The 17,860-nt window shown below is 30.1% G+C and overlaps 3 protein-coding genes across 7 annotated transcripts; 1 reads left to right on the top strand and 2 right to left on the bottom strand.

The window, feature by feature from the left end:
* Nucleotides 1-22: 22 nt before the first annotated feature.
* On the bottom strand, nucleotides 23-872 carry LOC130903600 (probable 28S ribosomal protein S25, mitochondrial). The gene is made up of 4 exons (XM_057815801.1): nucleotides 659-872; nucleotides 449-555; nucleotides 312-399; nucleotides 23-246 (listed from the first exon to the last, which is right to left on the bottom strand). The coding sequence occupies exons 1-4, from the start codon at nucleotides 793-795 to the stop codon at nucleotides 69-71; spliced, it is 510 nt and encodes a 169-aa protein (XP_057671784.1). The 5' UTR covers nucleotides 796-872; the 3' UTR covers nucleotides 23-68.
* A 739-nt stretch (nucleotides 873-1,611) lies between these two features.
* Nucleotides 1,612-5,445, top strand: LOC130903595 (cytochrome P450 6k1-like). The gene is made up of 5 exons (XM_057815792.1): nucleotides 1,612-1,740; nucleotides 2,242-3,106; nucleotides 3,164-3,376; nucleotides 3,658-3,912; nucleotides 4,908-5,445. Exons 2-5 carry the CDS (start codon nucleotides 2,251-2,253, stop codon nucleotides 5,075-5,077), a joined length of 1,494 nt encoding a protein of 497 aa, XP_057671775.1. The 5' UTR covers nucleotides 1,612-1,740; nucleotides 2,242-2,250; the 3' UTR covers nucleotides 5,078-5,445.
* A 153-nt stretch (nucleotides 5,446-5,598) lies between these two features.
* Nucleotides 5,599-17,737, bottom strand: LOC130903598 (uncharacterized). 5 transcript variants are annotated; one of them, XM_057815796.1, is made up of 10 exons: nucleotides 17,601-17,737; nucleotides 15,839-15,927; nucleotides 15,570-15,709; nucleotides 14,089-14,296; nucleotides 12,249-12,352; nucleotides 8,537-8,725; nucleotides 8,249-8,480; nucleotides 8,066-8,193; nucleotides 5,838-6,003; nucleotides 5,599-5,768 (listed from the first exon to the last, which is right to left on the bottom strand). In XM_057815796.1, the coding sequence occupies exons 3-10, from the start codon at nucleotides 15,631-15,633 to the stop codon at nucleotides 5,702-5,704; spliced, it is 1,158 nt and encodes a 385-aa protein (XP_057671779.1). In that variant the 5' UTR covers nucleotides 15,634-15,709; nucleotides 15,839-15,927; nucleotides 17,601-17,737; the 3' UTR covers nucleotides 5,599-5,701. The 5 variants fall into 5 exon arrangements, 4 of the variants coding, with proteins under 4 accessions (XP_057671779.1, XP_057671780.1, XP_057671778.1 ...); XR_009060756.1 differs by having other exon boundaries at nucleotides 5,599-5,764; nucleotides 6,627-8,193; nucleotides 15,570-15,927; XM_057815797.1 differs by having other exon boundaries at nucleotides 5,599-5,764; nucleotides 15,570-15,927; nucleotides 17,601-17,718.
* Between the last annotated feature and the right edge of the window lie 123 nt (nucleotides 17,738-17,860).

Raw genomic sequence — 17,860 nt, 5'->3', positions numbered from 1 at the left:
GAAAAATAAAGAAAACGATGTACTTTAATATAAAATAATTTTAAATCTACAATAAACTGTAAAATAAATTAATCCACAATTTTATTATATTTGTATTTTCCTCTCCAGTGTTTAGGTAGAGGGCAAGTACCGGGACAAGGTACTTGACCAGGTATTTCACAAATGCAATGTTTATCGTATCCTTTTCCAAAGTTAGCAGGATTGTCTTCCTTTTCTTTAACCATACTTTCGGCTGCCAAAACATCCCTTAATAATTACATTAAATAATAATCACACACTCAATATATACGATATTAACAAAAAACACTTACTTAGGTTTTCCTACAATATTAATAAGATGTTCGTAAATATCTTCTTTAGTACGATCGAATGTATCTATTAACATCTGTTCTCCAGTATCTAAAAATAATTATTTAACAATAATTTCAATATATACATCCTTACTTGCCATAAAAACATCTTATAAAAGGTGTTGGGGTCATATTTTTCAACGTAGTGATCTGCACGTCACGATTCTTGTATTGAATTTGTGGCAAATACCAAAAAACAAACTCCCTGCAATAAAATCATATATCCTAGCCTACATCTATTAATTACAATTCCTATTAATTGATAAACTAATTGAATTTGGAATCAAATTAATATTTTTACAACTTACTTGGTTCCATTATGTTCTTTACCATGTGTATTGTAATTTACAGTGACTATTTTTATCTTATCTTTTAAAACCAACCTTCCTGCTTCTAAATATTTAATTGTTCTCCTGATAGGAGCTCTACCTATCATAAAAGGCATCTTATTTCCGTAATAAATAATTAGTAAATAATTTAGGTTATTATTATATCGACTTACTTCTTCTTTTTATGATTGATGCGCTAGTAGGTTAACCTCTTATAAAGTAAGCTAGTCAGCCACTAAATTTAGTGAAACTTAAATTAATAAAATTAAATCTATTCACATTATATTTTTACTTCTTAGACCTTTTTATGTTATCCGTAATGATTTGTCTTAATTTTAAGTCTCTTTTCTATAAAAATCAGTTTATAATAACATGTAAAAATTGACGTTTCGACTTACTTCCGTCTTTAACAATAGATGACTCGACATTAAAAATTTGCGTAATTATATTTCAATAGATTACCTACATTTTATAAATAATATTTGGTATTTAATAAATGAATTAATACAAAAAAAAAACTATTTGAATTATTGTTTTGAATTCTATGTATATGATTTTAAGAATGAATAAACTCTAGACGTGAGATATATGAAATAGACAATAACGAAATAATCGATCTAGTATACAGGGTATTCCATAACTCATTGCTTCGTGCATTATTCATAATATATAATAAAGATATAAATAAAAACGAAATAATTTGATTTAATTACATTAAGAAGTTTATTTATGAGGGTGGAGATAATAGAAAATTATCTTGTATATTAAAACCCGTGAATATGTATAAGATAATATAGTGTAGTCTCTGTAGGTTAGTAGTTTATATAGATTAAACACGTTTTCGCATTTTTGTCTGTTATTTAACACCTTTTCTGTCACAATTACCAGTCAGCGGTTTTATAAAACTTGCTATATATGTAATATATATATTTATACTTACGTTTTCTCTTTTTTCAGCTGTTAAATACAATAAGTATTTAATGAAAACAAATTCAAAAAGTGTAATTAATCGTTATTAAACCAAAAAAAGTGTGATTAATAAGGAAGTAGATATAATAAAGGTCGGTTAATATTAGAAATTATTTACTTTTCAATTAGCTTCATTCATCTCAGCCATCGATATGAAATAAGAACATTATTTTAAATGGTAATATGAGATTCTAAACTTAGAATTAATAATGAATTATAATGATATTAGTAAATAATTCATTTTGGTTATATCTTTTCAATACAATTCTTCTTTTCTATCGATTGCCTTTTACCTTCATAGCTAGGGGTTTCCAGCTACTTTTTTACTCGCATATTGATAGCTGGATCTTTATTTTTCTTCATTACCACATCCGAAAGATTACAACGTGAATAGATTTAGTATTTTCTGTTTTTTTATGTAATATACATATTTTTGTAGTTAGGAGATGAGTTTCTTTCATTTCTTCTTCTTTTTTAAATTTCAATCTCACTTTATAGATCACAAATCTAATAGATCTTATTTTTTTATTTAACTATTTACATTTCTCGACAATTATTAACTTTTCGGGTTTATTTTGAATGTTTTGTTACAGAATTTTAATATGCCATTATTCAACTGGCCATCGATGTTTTTATTCGGACTAACTCTGTACGTATTGTACAAATATTTGACGAGAAATCACAATTATTGGAAAAGTCGAGGAGTGCCGTTTGAAGAACCGTATTTTTTAGTGGGGAACTTTTGGGAAGTATTTTCTGGAAAAATGCAAATAGGAAAACATCTCGGTTATCTTTATAGCAAATATAACAGTCCCTATTTTGGAATATACATTTTAGGAAAACCTTATTTAGTTGTAAGAAGTCCAGAGATAATAAAGAAAATCACGATAAGAGATTTCAAAAACTTTGACGATAGGACGTTTGCTTGTGACAAAAATGCCGATGAATTAGCGGCAAATAGTTTGTTTATAATGAGGAATCCCGATTGGAAATATATAAGAGCGAGACTAACACCGATTTTCACCTCTGGAAAATTGAAATTAATGTTAAATATTGTGAAACTATCCGCTAGAGGGATGCAAGAATACTTAAAACAATTTGACCGGAAGAACGTAGACGTTAAGGAAATCTCCTCCAAATTTATGACAGATGTCGTCGCTTCCTGTTTCTTCGGTTACGACGCAAAAGCGTTCAAAGATAACAATTCCGAATTCTACAAATTTACACAAAATATGTTCGCTTCTAAGTTATCATTTTTGAATTTGTTTTCGTATTTCTTCGCTCCTATCTTAGTTTCTTTGTTAAAATTGCAATTTTTAGAATACGGATTGCTCAGAAGAATATTTTTAGATACTTTGAAATATCGAGAAAAAAATAACGTCAAACGAAATGATTTTGTCGATTTGTTACTGCAGCTAAGAGACAATCGCAAAGAAGAAGATTTAAATGTTGATTTTGGTAGGTTAGGTTATGAAAATAAAAACAACGTTCGAATAATAATATTTATATTTACAGGTGTTAACAGAATGATAGCCCAATCAATGACTTTTTTCGTCGCTGGTTTCGAAACTACAAGCAACGCTGTAGCTTTCGCTCTTTACGAACTTTGTCTTAGAATTGACTGTCAAGATAAACTGAGAGAAGAAATATTCTTACACATTAAAAACGAAGGGGATGTCACTTTCGAAAATATTCAAAAAATGAAGTATCTCGATATGGTTCTTTCGGGTAAGTTCGGATTTATTATATGCTCGTATTTCGATATATATTTCTTTCGGGTAGATTCGGGTTAATGTATTATACTTATCTGGTAGCCAACTTCGTGTATATACTGATTTGTGTATAAGTAAGGTTAAGAATTAAATTATTGTCAAATTTATATACAAGTCATTAAGTATGTTTATATTTATACTATAATTCAAGTTTGAGTCGACAATATTCTCCATTTATATTAATTTTCGTGTTATTTACGCATATCACAGTATTTTATATAAAAATATTTTTTTTAGAAACTCTACGTCGATATCCTTTCGGTCCGTTCTTAAACCGGAACTGTCGAGAAGATTATTTAATCGAAGAGACTGGTTTGTTGATAGAGAAAGGAACTCCAGTTTTGATTCCATTAGACGGCTTACATTATGATCCTGAATACTTTCCAAATCCGGAAAGATTTGATCCGGATAGATTCATTGATGGAAACAAACACAATTATACTCAGTCGTGTGTTTATATGCCGTTTGGAATGGGTCCAAGGAACTGTATAGGTGAGTTTTATGAAGCAAGTGTGGTAGTTTGATGTTTTAAAAACAAATTTTGAAAGTTGGAAAACCATTGCGAGTCTATTTTCGAATAAAAAAGGAAATTTTTATCAAAATACATCGTTTAACACCATTTCACAAAGTTGTATCTGTATAAAGGGCTTTATAAGTGAGCTTATGTACAAAGTGTGGTGTTTTAAAAACAAATTTTGGGAAGTTAGAAAGGTAATTCAAAAATTGGGACATAAAAAGGGAGATTTTGTGAAAATAAGTCATTTTACACCATTCCTCGATGCTCTCTATATAAAATAAATAAAAATTTGATGATAATCAGTCTTATTGTTCAGTTTATGCACACAATTGCATAAAATAATTTCTGAATTAGTGGTAATATCTCGAAATACAAAAAAAAACAATAATATGGAGTAATTACAAATAGAAAATATTTATTTTATAGATGGAGCATTCTGGATAGATTGTAATGAAATATTTTCCAATAAATCTTCAGTTTTCATCCCAAATTATGTGTCATGATGGTACCCAATCATTTATGATAATAATAACATCGAAATTGTGATCTGTAGCATTGGTTGACACTATTTTTGTGATCCAAAGCATTGATAGACACTATATTCGATATCCATAGTATTGGTTGATACTTTTTGTGACCTATAGCATTGGTAGACACTATTTTTGTAATTCATAGTATTGGTTGACATTATTTTTGTGAGCCTTAGCATAGGTAGACCTTTTATTTCAGTTTGTAAGGTCAATTATTGAGTGATTTTTCTACTTCTTGGGCCCTTTTTTGTTGCTAAATTTTAATAAAGACCTAAATAGATCAAAACGTTTAATTTTGCACTTTTTGGAAAACCAATTTTCAATCAGAAGAAAATCAAAATCAAAACGATTTAGCAATAAAAAAGATATTGAGTTTTTTGTGTGGAATATTATTTTAAAAACTAAAACATCAAAATCTAAGGGGGTTCATTGCATTTTAGGTGACAGGTTCGGTTTAATATGTGCTAAAATAGGACTAGTTTACTTCCTACAACAATTCAAAGTAGAAAAATGCGAAGACACTCCAGTGCCTTTGGTGTTAAATCCAAGAACTCCGTTCATGGTACCTTTGAATGGGCTCAAAATGACTGTTACACAAATACAGAAATAAATTATTTATTTTGCAAAAATTTGTAGTGTGCCCAAACGCGGGTAAATAGTAGATGCTGCGTTAATATTTTTAGAAATAGAAACTTTTTGATGCCACATAGAAATTTATTCGACTTTGTTATTTACAACACCTTGTAAATCGATATGTTGATATAACACTACAAAAATTGATGATTGAATTAAAACGAGTACGAGGTTACTTCTAAACAACGTTGCCAGACTTTGAAAACGTTATGGAGATTGAGGAAATGTAAAACAATGAGGTTATGTTGATTGGTGACGGTGAGCGGTATTGTTGGTATCAAATTTGAAAATGAATAAGTTATTGACGATGTATTAACTATCAAATAAAGAACTAAACCAATTAAATTGTTTTATTTTGACAAATATCCATGTAGAAATCTTTGTTATCTTGTTTCTAACCTTGATTATACAAGTATACGAAGACAAGGGGCGTTAATGATCAAATTTTACGACTTAATTGAACATAGATTTATTTAATGATTAAATAACAAACAAATCTACTGTTTTTTTTTATTTTTCAAGTCAAAATGTGAAATAACAATATATATTCCGACATATATAAGAAAAAATATTTTTTTATACAATTAAATTAAGGCAATTCTTATACAACAGGTGAAGAATGTGTAAAAGAATTCAATTCTTCTTCTTTTACGTCCGTCACTTCCTGCCTAAAAAAACACGAAACCTGCTAAATCAAATTCCAACTGGACCGTGTGACACTAGCTTTACAAATTTACCTTTTTTTCGCCCTGTATATGAAAAATATGACTACAGCATTTATAGCAAATAGACATACGACTAAAGTGGCTGGTAAAACTAGTTCTGAAGCCATATTGTCTTCTACTTTACTAGGAAATATTCTTATTATTTCTTTTGATTCCTTCCAATATGGAGTAGTTGATTCTAAAAATAAACATTTTATTTTTTCGCCTACATTGTTGTAACTGTAGCTTAAATCAAAACAAAAGACATTATCATATTTCGGAAAAAAAAATTTTGTACAAGCTGTTTTCTCAGTGTAGTTACACTTCAAAGATATTACGTTTTAAATATGCAAATTTGGATAAAAAAACGACTTGATATAAGATAAAAAGCAACAGGATATTGAATGCACACATGAAAAAACATGTTCTAATATTAGCAAAATATCACAATCAAACTTTTCAAATACTTAAAACTTCGTTACCTCAATTTCGAATTGCCCCGTATATGTTCTAAATTTTTATTTGCTTGTTGTAAATATACCCGTTGTATAACTATCAATAAAATTTTCCATTTATTTGGAAAACCTAATATTTAACAATGATAATACATTCTAATTTTGATATAAACAGATCCACGTGTGTTTTGTCCTAACCTAACTTTTATTTTCGCTCTAAAAATCTGTACTGATAAACCAACATTAAAACAATGGATTTGCGTAACCCTGAAGAGCACTTTCATTTCCATTACTAACAATGTTTTGACAGATTGTGAAACAAAGAAAACACGAGGGTATGTACGAACAAAACAATGAAAATACTTACCTAGTTTACGCTATTTCTTCATTTGTTTTTATTTCTAAAAATCCAGCGGACACTTTGGTTAATGAGAAAAATAATGACACGGTAAACGTTTAGTTAGTTAGTTCTCAGCGCACTGTTTCTAAACTTTTGTTACTAATTTTCGTTTGGCGACCAAATGGATACTGGAGCTCACTTTATTTATCTAGGCGTGGAGTAATTGCACGGGAGAGTTTAATTTAATCTCGATGATGAACTTATACGATTTTTTTACAATTTGTTGATGTTGATTTCATATAGTTTGTTTATTTTTTCAGCGTATATGAAACCTAGGTTTAAAAACGAAAATTTCATATTTTTTCGGTTAATAAAAAATCCAAAAACCATAAATTTCTCAATTTGTTATCGAAAAATTTATTTCACATTTTTTTTCGAAAAGTATTTACCAAAACTTACAATTTGAAAGAAAAAACCTTATTTGGAAATGAGGACCTCCCTAATATTTGTTCAAAAAATTGTAATTTTCAAGGTTAGGTTGAGATTTTTAATCAAATTTTGTTTTTATGTACTTTCCGATACAAAAAACACATTCTTAGCAAAAAATACAGTTTTTTAAGGCAAAATGGAAAATTTATGATTTTTGGATTTTTTAATGATCCAAAAGAGTTGAAATTTTCGTTTTAAAATTAAAGTCCCAGTTTTATCTCAAATGAACCAAAATAATAGACAAAATGAAAAAAAAATTATCACCAAAAATACGGTGAACCCCAACATTTAACAATTGTTGAAATTGAATCGCCATAAAAGCTCACTAACAATCAATATAAATAAGACTAAAATTGTGTAAAAAACATTATTGGACCCGTATACAAATCGTATACAAAATGAATATATCAAATATAAATTTTCTAAAAAAATTGCAATCTTTAAACCTTCAGTGCAATTGTCCACACCCTTTAACGTTCAACCATCTGGAAACGATCAGATCCTCAAAAGTAAATAACATCGAATTCAATTTTCTGCACAGACGATGGATTTATCAAGGGTGGATAAAGAAAAGGGAGGTTTAGAGAGATAAAGTAAGAAAAGTACAATTTAAAAGAGTAGGTAAAAACATCGAATACGTTATTAAATGGCGTCTTATTTTTATTATAAAGTTAACAGCCGAATAAAAAACACTGTCTGGCTTTTATACGTTAAAATAAAATAAGAACTGTATTAATTTCGGTTACATTTCTTCTTCTTTTTCCGAGTTGCTACGTCATATATCGTTAATAACGAATTTAGATAATAAAAGAAGAAAATTTTGACATTAACTATGTTAGTCGGACGTTCAAAGGTCAGATAAATTACTGCTGATTATATTGTGACGCATAACACATAGGCGTACGAAAAATTTTTCCGATGGGTTTCTAAATTCTAAAATATTCGATTTTGTCGATAATTTTAATTAAAATACTCACTTTGACAATGCGAAAGTGGCAGTGTAGTGTTCCATAACGCCCCCTGGCAACCGACGGTTTTGATTCTAGTACGCGTATCCGGAAACGTGTATCCTAAACAGCAACTAAATACCATTAAATTAATATTTCTGTAATAAAAAAAGAAAATTATATCCGATTTATACGAGAGGAGTTGAAAATTACCTATAAATTAAGTAGGCGTCTTGGGGAATTTCAATATCGGGACATCCAATAGCAGTATAATGTATAAAAACACCTCTACGAGGGTTAAACGTTTGTGTAGATTTCAGTACTATTTCAATTGACTCGGTTCCTGAAATTATTTCTGAAGGGGGATGTTCCTGTCGACACGTCGAATATATAACTTGTTCTGTATCTTTTATTTCTAGAACATCCGCACAGTTAGGCCGATCAACTGCAACGACATTATATTTGTACATCAAATTTCGCGGAAATTTCTACGGCGTTTACCTATTAAAGCTATATCGAGAATAGTTATTTTAATACGTTGTTTATCCTGCCCTACGATTTTCCATTTACATTCCGGTCCCGAATAGAATCTAGGATAACCGGGATTATGAATGTATCCATCCGAAAGTCCTTTTCCATACAAATCCGAGAGCTGGATGATATCGTTGCAATAATTATGAATTCTGTCTTCTATAACCATGTACAGGAAACGATATTTTATAATAAATAATAATTATTTTACTGCAAGAAGCTGACAAACAAACTACTCCTCCAGAAGGGACTTATTGTTGTGAAAAGAAGAGCGAGAACGAATTGGCACAGGAATCATGCCCCAAGAAACAAAAATACATATAATCGACTAAACAACACCCCCAACAAATCGATAATCCGTCCACACCTGACCGACCGATACACGAACCCGGCCGAGGTGTTTGGAATCGCGGAAAGGTAGAAGGTTTTTGGTTTTTTCCAAAGTCAGGTATATTGGGTAAGCTAGGAAGAAAAAGTAGATCTAGCACCCTCTTAACGATACTCCAGACCAGATTATCCGAAACGAACTAAACAGAAATCGACGCGATAAACATAAGGGGACAACTCCAAAGGAAAAAATTGTGACAAAACTGCTCCAAAAACGGATTACGACGCTAACCTGGATATTTAACGCGATGTTAAGACTGCAGGGTTATTGTATATCGTAGAAAAATATACAAAGGGAGAGCCCTAGAAGAGCACGTGTAAAATAAATCCGAAATATTAAAAATTCCGCACGATACGTCAACCATGTTGTGAATGTTTGCCCCACGTGTTGTATTCGGATTAACGGACCTTCTTAATACCTTCCTTTGTTGTGAATAGGGACAAAAGAAATCGTTGTGTATTCACAAATTCGGAAAATTACACGGTCATGGAGATAAAAATGAATTTTTTGTTCAGTTTTCTTTAATACGAGTGGTGATAGATAGAAACGAAAAAAACCCGAACACCTAAAATTGAAATTAGCCAGATGTATTATAGATACGATGATTTATTGATGTTTTGATATTGTTTTGTATCCCATCAAGGCACGCGGAGGTAAATCTAAACTATTTCGTACGAATGAAACATACATCTGACCCATAATCGAAAATAAAACAAACGCTTACTTCATCCCCAATCACCTACTCAAAAAATATTTTGCTTGCGACCTAGAATTGAAAATACAAGTGCTGATTCAGCACCAGCAACACTGTTCATATCGATAAAGACATAACCTCAATTCCGAGCAGTATAAATGCCCCATAAATGATTTTTATCATTAAAAACCTTGCTAGAAACACCCTTCTCGCCCCTAGACCACTAGTAGACGGTACTTTTTCTCAAAACCTAAAAAGAATCTTCCCTACCCCCCTTTCCCTTCCTTTTGGTGAATCTTGAATTCTATTCGTAGGTTTTGATGAAATTGTTCATCAGATAAATGGCCTAAGACAGGGAATAAAATATTCTATCTTATTTTTTAATAAAATGTCCCTATCTCCCCCAATAAAAATAATCACCACTCTTCCTCCTGAAATTGTCCCCATCTCCCCCAATAAAAATAATCACAATTCTGTCCTCTGAACGTGTCCCTATCTCCCCTAATAATAAGAGTCACAACTCTGTCCCCTGAAATTGTCCCTATCTCCCCCAATAAAAATAATCACAACTCTATCCCCTGAACGTGTCCCTATCTTCCCTAATAAAAAGAATCACAAGTGCCCTAAAATTGTCCCTATCCACCCCAATAAAAATAATCACCGCTCTTTCTCCTGGAATTGTCCCTATCTCCCCCAATAAAAATAATCACCACTTTCTCTCCTGAAATTGTCCCCATCTCCCCCAATAAAAATAATCACAACTCTGTCCCCTGAACGTGTCCCCATTTCCCCTAATAAAAATAATCACCACTCTTTCTCCTGAAATTGTCCCTATCTCCCCCAATAAAAATAATCACAACTCTATCCCCTGAACGTGTCCCTATCTTCCCTAATAAAAAGAATCACAAGTGCCCTAAAATTGTCCCTATCCACCCCAATAAAAATAATCACCGCTCTTTCTCCTGGAATTGTCCCTATCTCCCCCAATAAAAATAATCACCACTTTCTCTCCTGAAATTGTCCCCATCTCCCCCAATAAAAATAATCACAACTCTGTCCCCTGAACGTGTCCCCATTTCCCCTAATAAAAATAATCACCACTCTTTCTCCTGAAATTGTCCCTATCTCCCCCAATAAAAATAATCACAATTCTGTCCTCTGAACGTGTCCCTATCTCCCCTAATAATAAGAGTCACAACTCTGTCCCCTGAAATTGTACCTATCTCCCCCAATAAAAATAATCACAACTCTGTCCCCTGAAATTGTCCCTATCTCCCCTAATAAAAAGAATCACAAGTGCCCTAAAATTGTCCCTATCCACCCCAATAAAAATAATCACCGCTCTTTCTCCTGGAATTGTTCCTATCTCCCCCAATAAAAATAATCACCACTTTCTCTCCTGAAATTGTCCCTATCTCCTATCTCCCCCAATAAAAATAATCACAACTCTGTCCCCTGAACGTGTCCCCATTTCCCCTAATAAAAAGAATCACAACTCTGTCCCCTGAACGTGTCCCTATCTCCCCTAATAAAAAGAATCACAAGTGCCCTAAAATTGTCCCTATCTACCCTAATAAAAATAATCACCACTCTTTCTCCTGAAATTGTCCCTATCTCCCCCAATAAAAATAATCACCACTCTTTCTACTGAAATTGTCCCTATCTCCCCCAATAAAAATAATCACAACTCTGTCCCCTGAACGTGTCCCCATTTCCCCTAATAAAAAGAATCAGAACTCTGTCTCCTGAATATGTCCCTATCTCCCCTAATAAAAATAGTAACAACGAGCTTCCCTCTCTATTTATCCAATATAAAGTGAAAACATAAAAAAGCGAAGTTGTCAGATTTAATATGACTAAGATCAATTTAAAATTATGATTTTTTGTTCCATAGGGCATTATGACGAGAAAGCGATAAGAAATTGACAACATGTTCATTTATTATATTGTTATTTTCCGCCATGTTTATGACGTCATCTGTCAAATTTTCAGATAAATCTGACAGATAGATTAGTTTCAATAATCACATAAAGAAAACTGTTTTTGTTGTTGGATAAATTACGGACAGAAAAAGCTTTAAACATTATTTTTTCACGTGGAAAAACAATTAAAAAAAATCATTAGTAATGTAAAAATTGTCCTGAAAGTGAAAATATCCTAAGGAATTAATTACGTGACTCGACAACAGTGCCGATTAAACACAATTGAAGCTATATTTAAGATAATTTTGAAGAGCCGGCAACACGTTGTTTGTGTTCTCAAGCTGGACAACAACCGTTAATTAAGTCATTTATAAAAAATAATTGTTTTCAAAATAATCACCAAATTTATCGTTAATTAAAAAAAAATAACAAAAACAAACTCATATGTGATAATTTCGTGATAGGAAACATTTTTTTTAAATATACATAAACGAAATGTGTCAGTAAAAACTATATAGTTGTAATTAAAAACTTCTTGAATTGTAAATACCAATTGATGAGAGATGTGAAGTTGCTCGTAACACATGGCATAATTCAATTATATATACAAAATCGTGTAATTTAACGTATTTCAATATGTTTTATATATTCACGTGTAGTATTTTTGTAGATACTTACGCGTGATACAAGCATATTCGATCGTTATATTTCCTCTACCAAATATTTCCGAACCTGGACAGTCTTCGGAAAAAATAAAACTGCAATGATTTAAACCTGAACATCTAAAATGAAAAAGCATCTCTTAGCAACAAATAAAAAGAGAGAGATGCATTTGACATAGAACGTGTAAAACAAAGATGTATAACGATATTGTGGCAACAGTGACAGACAATAAAGAATATTTTATCAGAGGCGTACTTATTTTTGATTTAATAAATTATATATTTGAAAATTAATGATTAACCATAAATAAATATACGTGTATTTCGAAAAAATATCTTTAATAGTATGTCATAATTTCAATAGTTGAAGATATTTTCATTCCTAATGACATAATCTGTTCTTGTAAACGAAAAAACTGATTTAAAATTAATTATTTTTGAACTAAACATTTTTTCCAGCGAGTTCCGCCCCTGTACATAGATTCTAAAGCCCAATTGGCTATAAAAGAATGGAATAGTAGTAAATTTATTCCATTTTCGTGGAATTAAATTCCAAAATCGAAATAGTTATGCCGAATATCGATCTAGAAACCTTCACTTTTACGTTTTTTTCCAAGCCTCTATACATAAAACCAAATGTAAAGTGAAGATAAAAAAGTTATTTCTAGTAATAGATTTAATCGATACGGCATTGAGACCATCAAAGAAATTATATACCGCGTAATTAATACCACTTAAGAAAATATGAAAAATGCTATTTTGGTCTTTCGAAAAGATCTATCGAATACAAAGTGAAATTGTACACTCAAAAAAGTTTCGTCTTGAATAAACAAAGAAATTAGTCATTTTTTCATTATGTCAGAGTTGAAATAAATATTCAGTAATTTGATATTAAGTTATATTTAATAAGACAAAAATTTCATTGGACCTCCGTTTTTTTTTTTCGAAAAAGCTACGTTTACTCCCCACCACTATTCAAAGTTATAACTAAATATCTCCGAAAATATCGATTTCAGAGAAAAAATTTTTAAACAAAAAATGAAGCTCTTAAAAAGCTTGACAAAAAAGACAATTTACATTTTTTACATAAACCTATTATTTTGGCTGTTACGACCCAAGATATCTCGGCATATGGCTCGTGATGAGATATTTTGGGTCATAACAGCCAAAACAATTTATTTACGTAGAAAATGTATATTATCTTTTTTGTAGAGCTTTTCATGAGTTTAATTTTTTATTTGAAACAATTTTCTCTAAAATCAATATTTTCGGAAATATTTAGTTATAACTAAAACTATTACAATAAACGATTTTTCTTGGTGTATATTAAAACATATCCATTACTCAATTTACTATATGTCGATATCGATTGTCCCATTCGCAACCAAATATTTATTAATGATACATTGCACAAAGTTGGGGGTGTTAGGGCTTGGGGTGATTTTAGCAAAAGGGCGCTTTTGTATCAGTGACAAACTGGCACGCGAAGTCGTTATTTAGATATCGACGCTGATTAAAATAATATTTAAATTAAAACAAGTTATATCAAAGCATTTTCAAAAATATATATTGAAATAAAAAATTTATAACAAAAATTAATTAAACATCTAAGTTACTTTTCGAATACACTGTATAATGATTGACGTATAATAGGCAAAATCAATCGACCATATGTTAGGGTATGACGTGTCTTATTCACAATATGTAAGTCACCCGATTCTAAGGGTAGATAAAAATGATAACTGACCCATGAAACTGCATTTTATTTTGATGCATTTCAGACCGTTATATTCAGATTATAATGGCTATAGTAAAAGATTTGTATCGATTATTTAATTAATTAAAAATAAATTTACCTTGCATTAAGTACGTCCCTGGGATGGACTGGAGGGAAAGTAGGCGGGTTAATAACACTAACGAATGTATTGTTTCTCGAGGAAACTTCGAAAATACCATTTGATTGAATCCCGACGAAATCGACTTTCAGAATAGCGATCACGTCTGTCAGATGGCGACACGTCAGCATCAACTTGCAGGTGTCGCAACCTTGAGTTTCAACTATTTCTGCAAATATAATAATCGAATAGTATCGATACTATAGTGAAATACCGCATTGGAAAACTATCGAATTTCCATAGAGGATTGAATATTATTTAAATAAGAATAATATAATGAATTTAATTATTGAAGTAGTTGAATATTTTTATATTTGTATGGACGGGATCGATTAAAATGAATTTCTTTCGCAATAACTCAGTTAAGAATGGTTGTCATCGTATATCCATATCCAGTGTTGCCAGCTCTACGTCTTTCTACGTAAATTTACGTTTTTTACGATTTTTTCTCTAAGCCTATGGATTTTAGTCTCAGAATATATTTCAAAAGACAGTGGATAGTTTGAAATTAATTTTATGAGACTTACCACTACACAAACCTACGTTGGAATAAATTCAATATTTTATCAAACATTTGTATAAATGTAGTTTAGTTGAGAATAATAAAAATTAGTAATAACTGAAAAATTTATTTGTTCTTTAATGATAAATGACTACAAAAGCCTATAAATACTCCTAATACACCATCTCCTCTAGGAATTATCTTATCTAATCCACGCCTTTTTCAAAACTCGAATTGGCAACACTGTCCTAATCCCTGCCCAATTCGTGTACGACGTTTAACGAAATCGCTTTTGTACGAAAAAGTTCGGCAGTAGCCATCTTGTATCGATCACGTGGAATAATCTACCCGAAATCATGTAATATCAAGAATTTATGATCGATAATTTTATGACGATGTGGTATTTTGTAGTTTGATTTTTGGATGAACATTATTCCTAACCCAAAATTTACTGCAGGATAATGAATATTGAAAAATTACTTACCCTAACTCTCAGAGATTAATATTATGTGACAAGTGACAACAAACAGTACTTTTGAAAGTTTTTATGCATTTCAATGGTTTTAATTTGAATATAACACATTTGGCAACAATGGAAACGTCAAGTTGTAACAGTTGAGGCTCGCGCAAGCCAAAGCAAAGCGTAATATAATTCATATATAGAGGAGCTGATACGTTCTGACTTTATTTGCTATGGTTTATAGAAACATTAACTGTAAAATTGATATTTTTTTTAAGATTCATCAAACCAGGACTAGGAGGTTATGTTTTTGACGTAACTTCAATTCTTAATTGTCTAATTTACAGATTTGTACGAATTTTTTTTTATTTTAATGTTTTTTTTTTGTGTTTCTTGTATTTAAAGACACTTTCAATACTATATTATAGCTCATACGCATAAAATTTTCCATATATTTATATCTTAAAGTCTTAAACTTACCTACATATCCGTAGTTGGTATCCCATAAGTAACTGAAAACTAGGATCCATAAAAAGATGATCATGTCCTTTCCAGTGATCGTTATTTTTGATTCGATTATTCAGAAACATAATTATGTTTCTAACTCAAAAAAAAACCATCTAAAATACCATTAGATGATACTGATTTATACGTAAAAATTTGTATTTCGATTTTTGTATTGATTTACAATATATCAAGCATCTTTGCATGTAGGCGACTACGCGAAATAACATTAAATTTTTCAATACCTTCGATTTTGTTTATCTGCCGGATAGATTTGTCTGGAGTTTGATTTTTAGTTTACATTATTTTGTATATCGTATAAATAGTATTTAATCTGAAAATAAATACAAACGATATTAGTTATTTTTAGTTATTTATATAAGCATTTCACTATTTTTTTAAATATTCTTTCATCTTTCATAATACCAGATAAATATTATATTGAATTACCTTAAGCTGTACAAACAAACAAATAACAGAATAAGAAAAAGAAATTATCACTAGTTGAGGTTATAAATAAGATTTAACAATATAATTACTCCATGAAGAATTGAGAAGAAGAATGATGGCGGAAGTTACAGGGCTGTACTGTGATAAAAAACAAGCGAGTTTGAAAAATAATAAATTCCAATTAACTAGATTATTTAGTTTCATACTATTATTCTCAATGAATTATTATATTATATATAAAAACAAATTTAATATTAACAAATATGTTACAATTGGCTAGAAATTGAACTAAATTTTGCACTTGTTTTTCAATGTATCTTTACTACAATATATAATAACTATAAATCATGTACCAATTTTCAAAATTTACAAAGACTTAAACTAATTGCGACCATTATCGTTCAACTTGAATCACCCCAAAATAATTGTGAAGAAAGATAGATGTTAACTGATGTCCTCGTCCGACAAACTCTATAATACCTTTTGAATTTATTTGTAGGATTATTATTATACTGCTTCCGGTAAAATCAATACCGATAATATACAGAGTTTGTTCAAAACTGATTGAAACGAATTTATATATAAAAACTTCATATTAGAATACCACCATATAGTCATCTAGAATGCTTTGTTTGTTTTGGGTCTCTACCTTGATAATAACTAGCCATCTTTGATGACATTCGAAAACAATATAATGATAATATAATTTGTTTCATAATAAATATGAAATTTTATTAACAATAGTCTACAATAATTAATATAAAATTGTATTAACAATACTAAACAATAATGGAATTTGATTTAGAAACATTAAAATTCGTAGTCGCTAAAATTCTTATTACTAAAAAACGAATCACGAAAATATGCCTTAACTGTCATTTTCAAACTATAAGTAAACAATTGTAATAATAATTCATATTTTTTGAAAAAGTGATTTCATTTATTCAGTATCAGTTATTTTCACAGTATCGTAGTCGGTTTTTCAAATTAAATATAAGTAGTAGACTGTTCAAAACATTTTATTTTCGTTTATTGTGTGAAGCTATATATTTATTTTTCATATCTCAAATTTAACTTCATTTACGTAAGTTTTTCAATTACTATTATTTATTTATGTTAATGTTGAATTTATTTCTATATTTCCATTCAATATTCATGTTATTTCTTAAGTATTTGATGTAAATTTTAAAAGATATTGTCAAGGTCATTCTGTAGAACAGAAGAATACAGCATTTTCAATAGTAAATAATGTCCAATGAAATTGGCGCCCAGTTTTTTATCATAACACTTTGTATAAACTTTTCAAATGAAACTTAGCTAGTGATTAATATATAGTTTTCAACAAAAAGTGTATATTTTCATTACTACAGTTTATGAGTATTTCTGAGTCTATAATATTATTTTTTACATTTATTTTTGATTTAGAAGATGTGATAAAAAGTTATAAAATTGTAACGTTAACAAGTTAAAAAATAATTTTACATCATTTTATATTAAAAATTCATAACCTCTAATATCGATAACCATAGATGTTAACTAACCAAATTATTTATTTACCTGTCTCCTTAGGTGCTAATATTTACACTGAGGGTGATGTTTCGTTAAGCACAAAACATCGTGATGTAAGAAAACACGTCGTAATCGTTCGTCACGTCACAACGACCACCTTCTCTAGACACACGAAAATTAGTTTTAAATCGTACAACGAAAAACACGAACGATCATACTACATTTTCCCGCCACGTTGCCAAATCTACTCCTAATTTACCAGATTAGAGTCGTTTGTTCCGTTAAACAACTATATATTTACGTGTTAT

The sequence above is a fragment of the Diorhabda carinulata genome, chromosome 2 (assembly GCF_026250575.1).
Source record: "Diorhabda carinulata isolate Delta chromosome 2, icDioCari1.1, whole genome shotgun sequence".
Lineage (NCBI taxonomy): Eukaryota > Metazoa > Arthropoda > Insecta > Coleoptera > Chrysomelidae > Diorhabda > Diorhabda carinulata.
The sequence above is the reverse complement of the archived record's forward strand: the minus strand, read 5'-3'. Positions and strand labels throughout refer to the sequence as shown.

Coding starts and splice junctions, on each gene's coding strand:
- LOC130903600 (XM_057815801.1), bottom strand. CDS start 795: ATGCCTTTTATGATAGGTAGAGCTCCTATCAGGAGAACAATTAAATAT. Junction 556..658: donor AAAGAACATAATGGAACCAA/GTAAGTTGTAAA, acceptor ATTTTATTGCAG/GGAGTTTGTTTTTTGGTATT. Junction 247..311: donor AATATTGTAGGAAAACCTAA/GTAAGTGTTTTT, acceptor GTAATTATTAAG/GGATGTTTTGGCAGCCGAAA.
- LOC130903595 (XM_057815792.1), top strand. CDS start 2,251: ATGCCATTATTCAACTGGCCATCGATGTTTTTATTCGGACTAACTCTG. Junction 3,107..3,163: donor AGATTTAAATGTTGATTTTG/GTAGGTTAGGTT, acceptor TTATATTTACAG/GTGTTAACAGAATGATAGCC. Junction 3,377..3,657: donor TCTCGATATGGTTCTTTCGG/GTAAGTTCGGAT, acceptor TATTTTTTTTAG/AAACTCTACGTCGATATCCT.
- LOC130903598 (XM_057815796.1), bottom strand. CDS start 15,633: ATGATCATCTTTTTATGGATCCTAGTTTTCAGTTACTTATGGGATACC. Junction 8,726..12,248: donor CGAATATGCTTGTATCACGC/GTAAGTATCTAC, acceptor ACATGGTTATAG/AAGACAGAATTCATAATTAT. Junction 5,769..5,837: donor ATATACAGGGCGAAAAAAAG/GTAAATTTGTAA, acceptor GTGTTTTTTTAG/GCAGGAAGTGACGGACGTAA.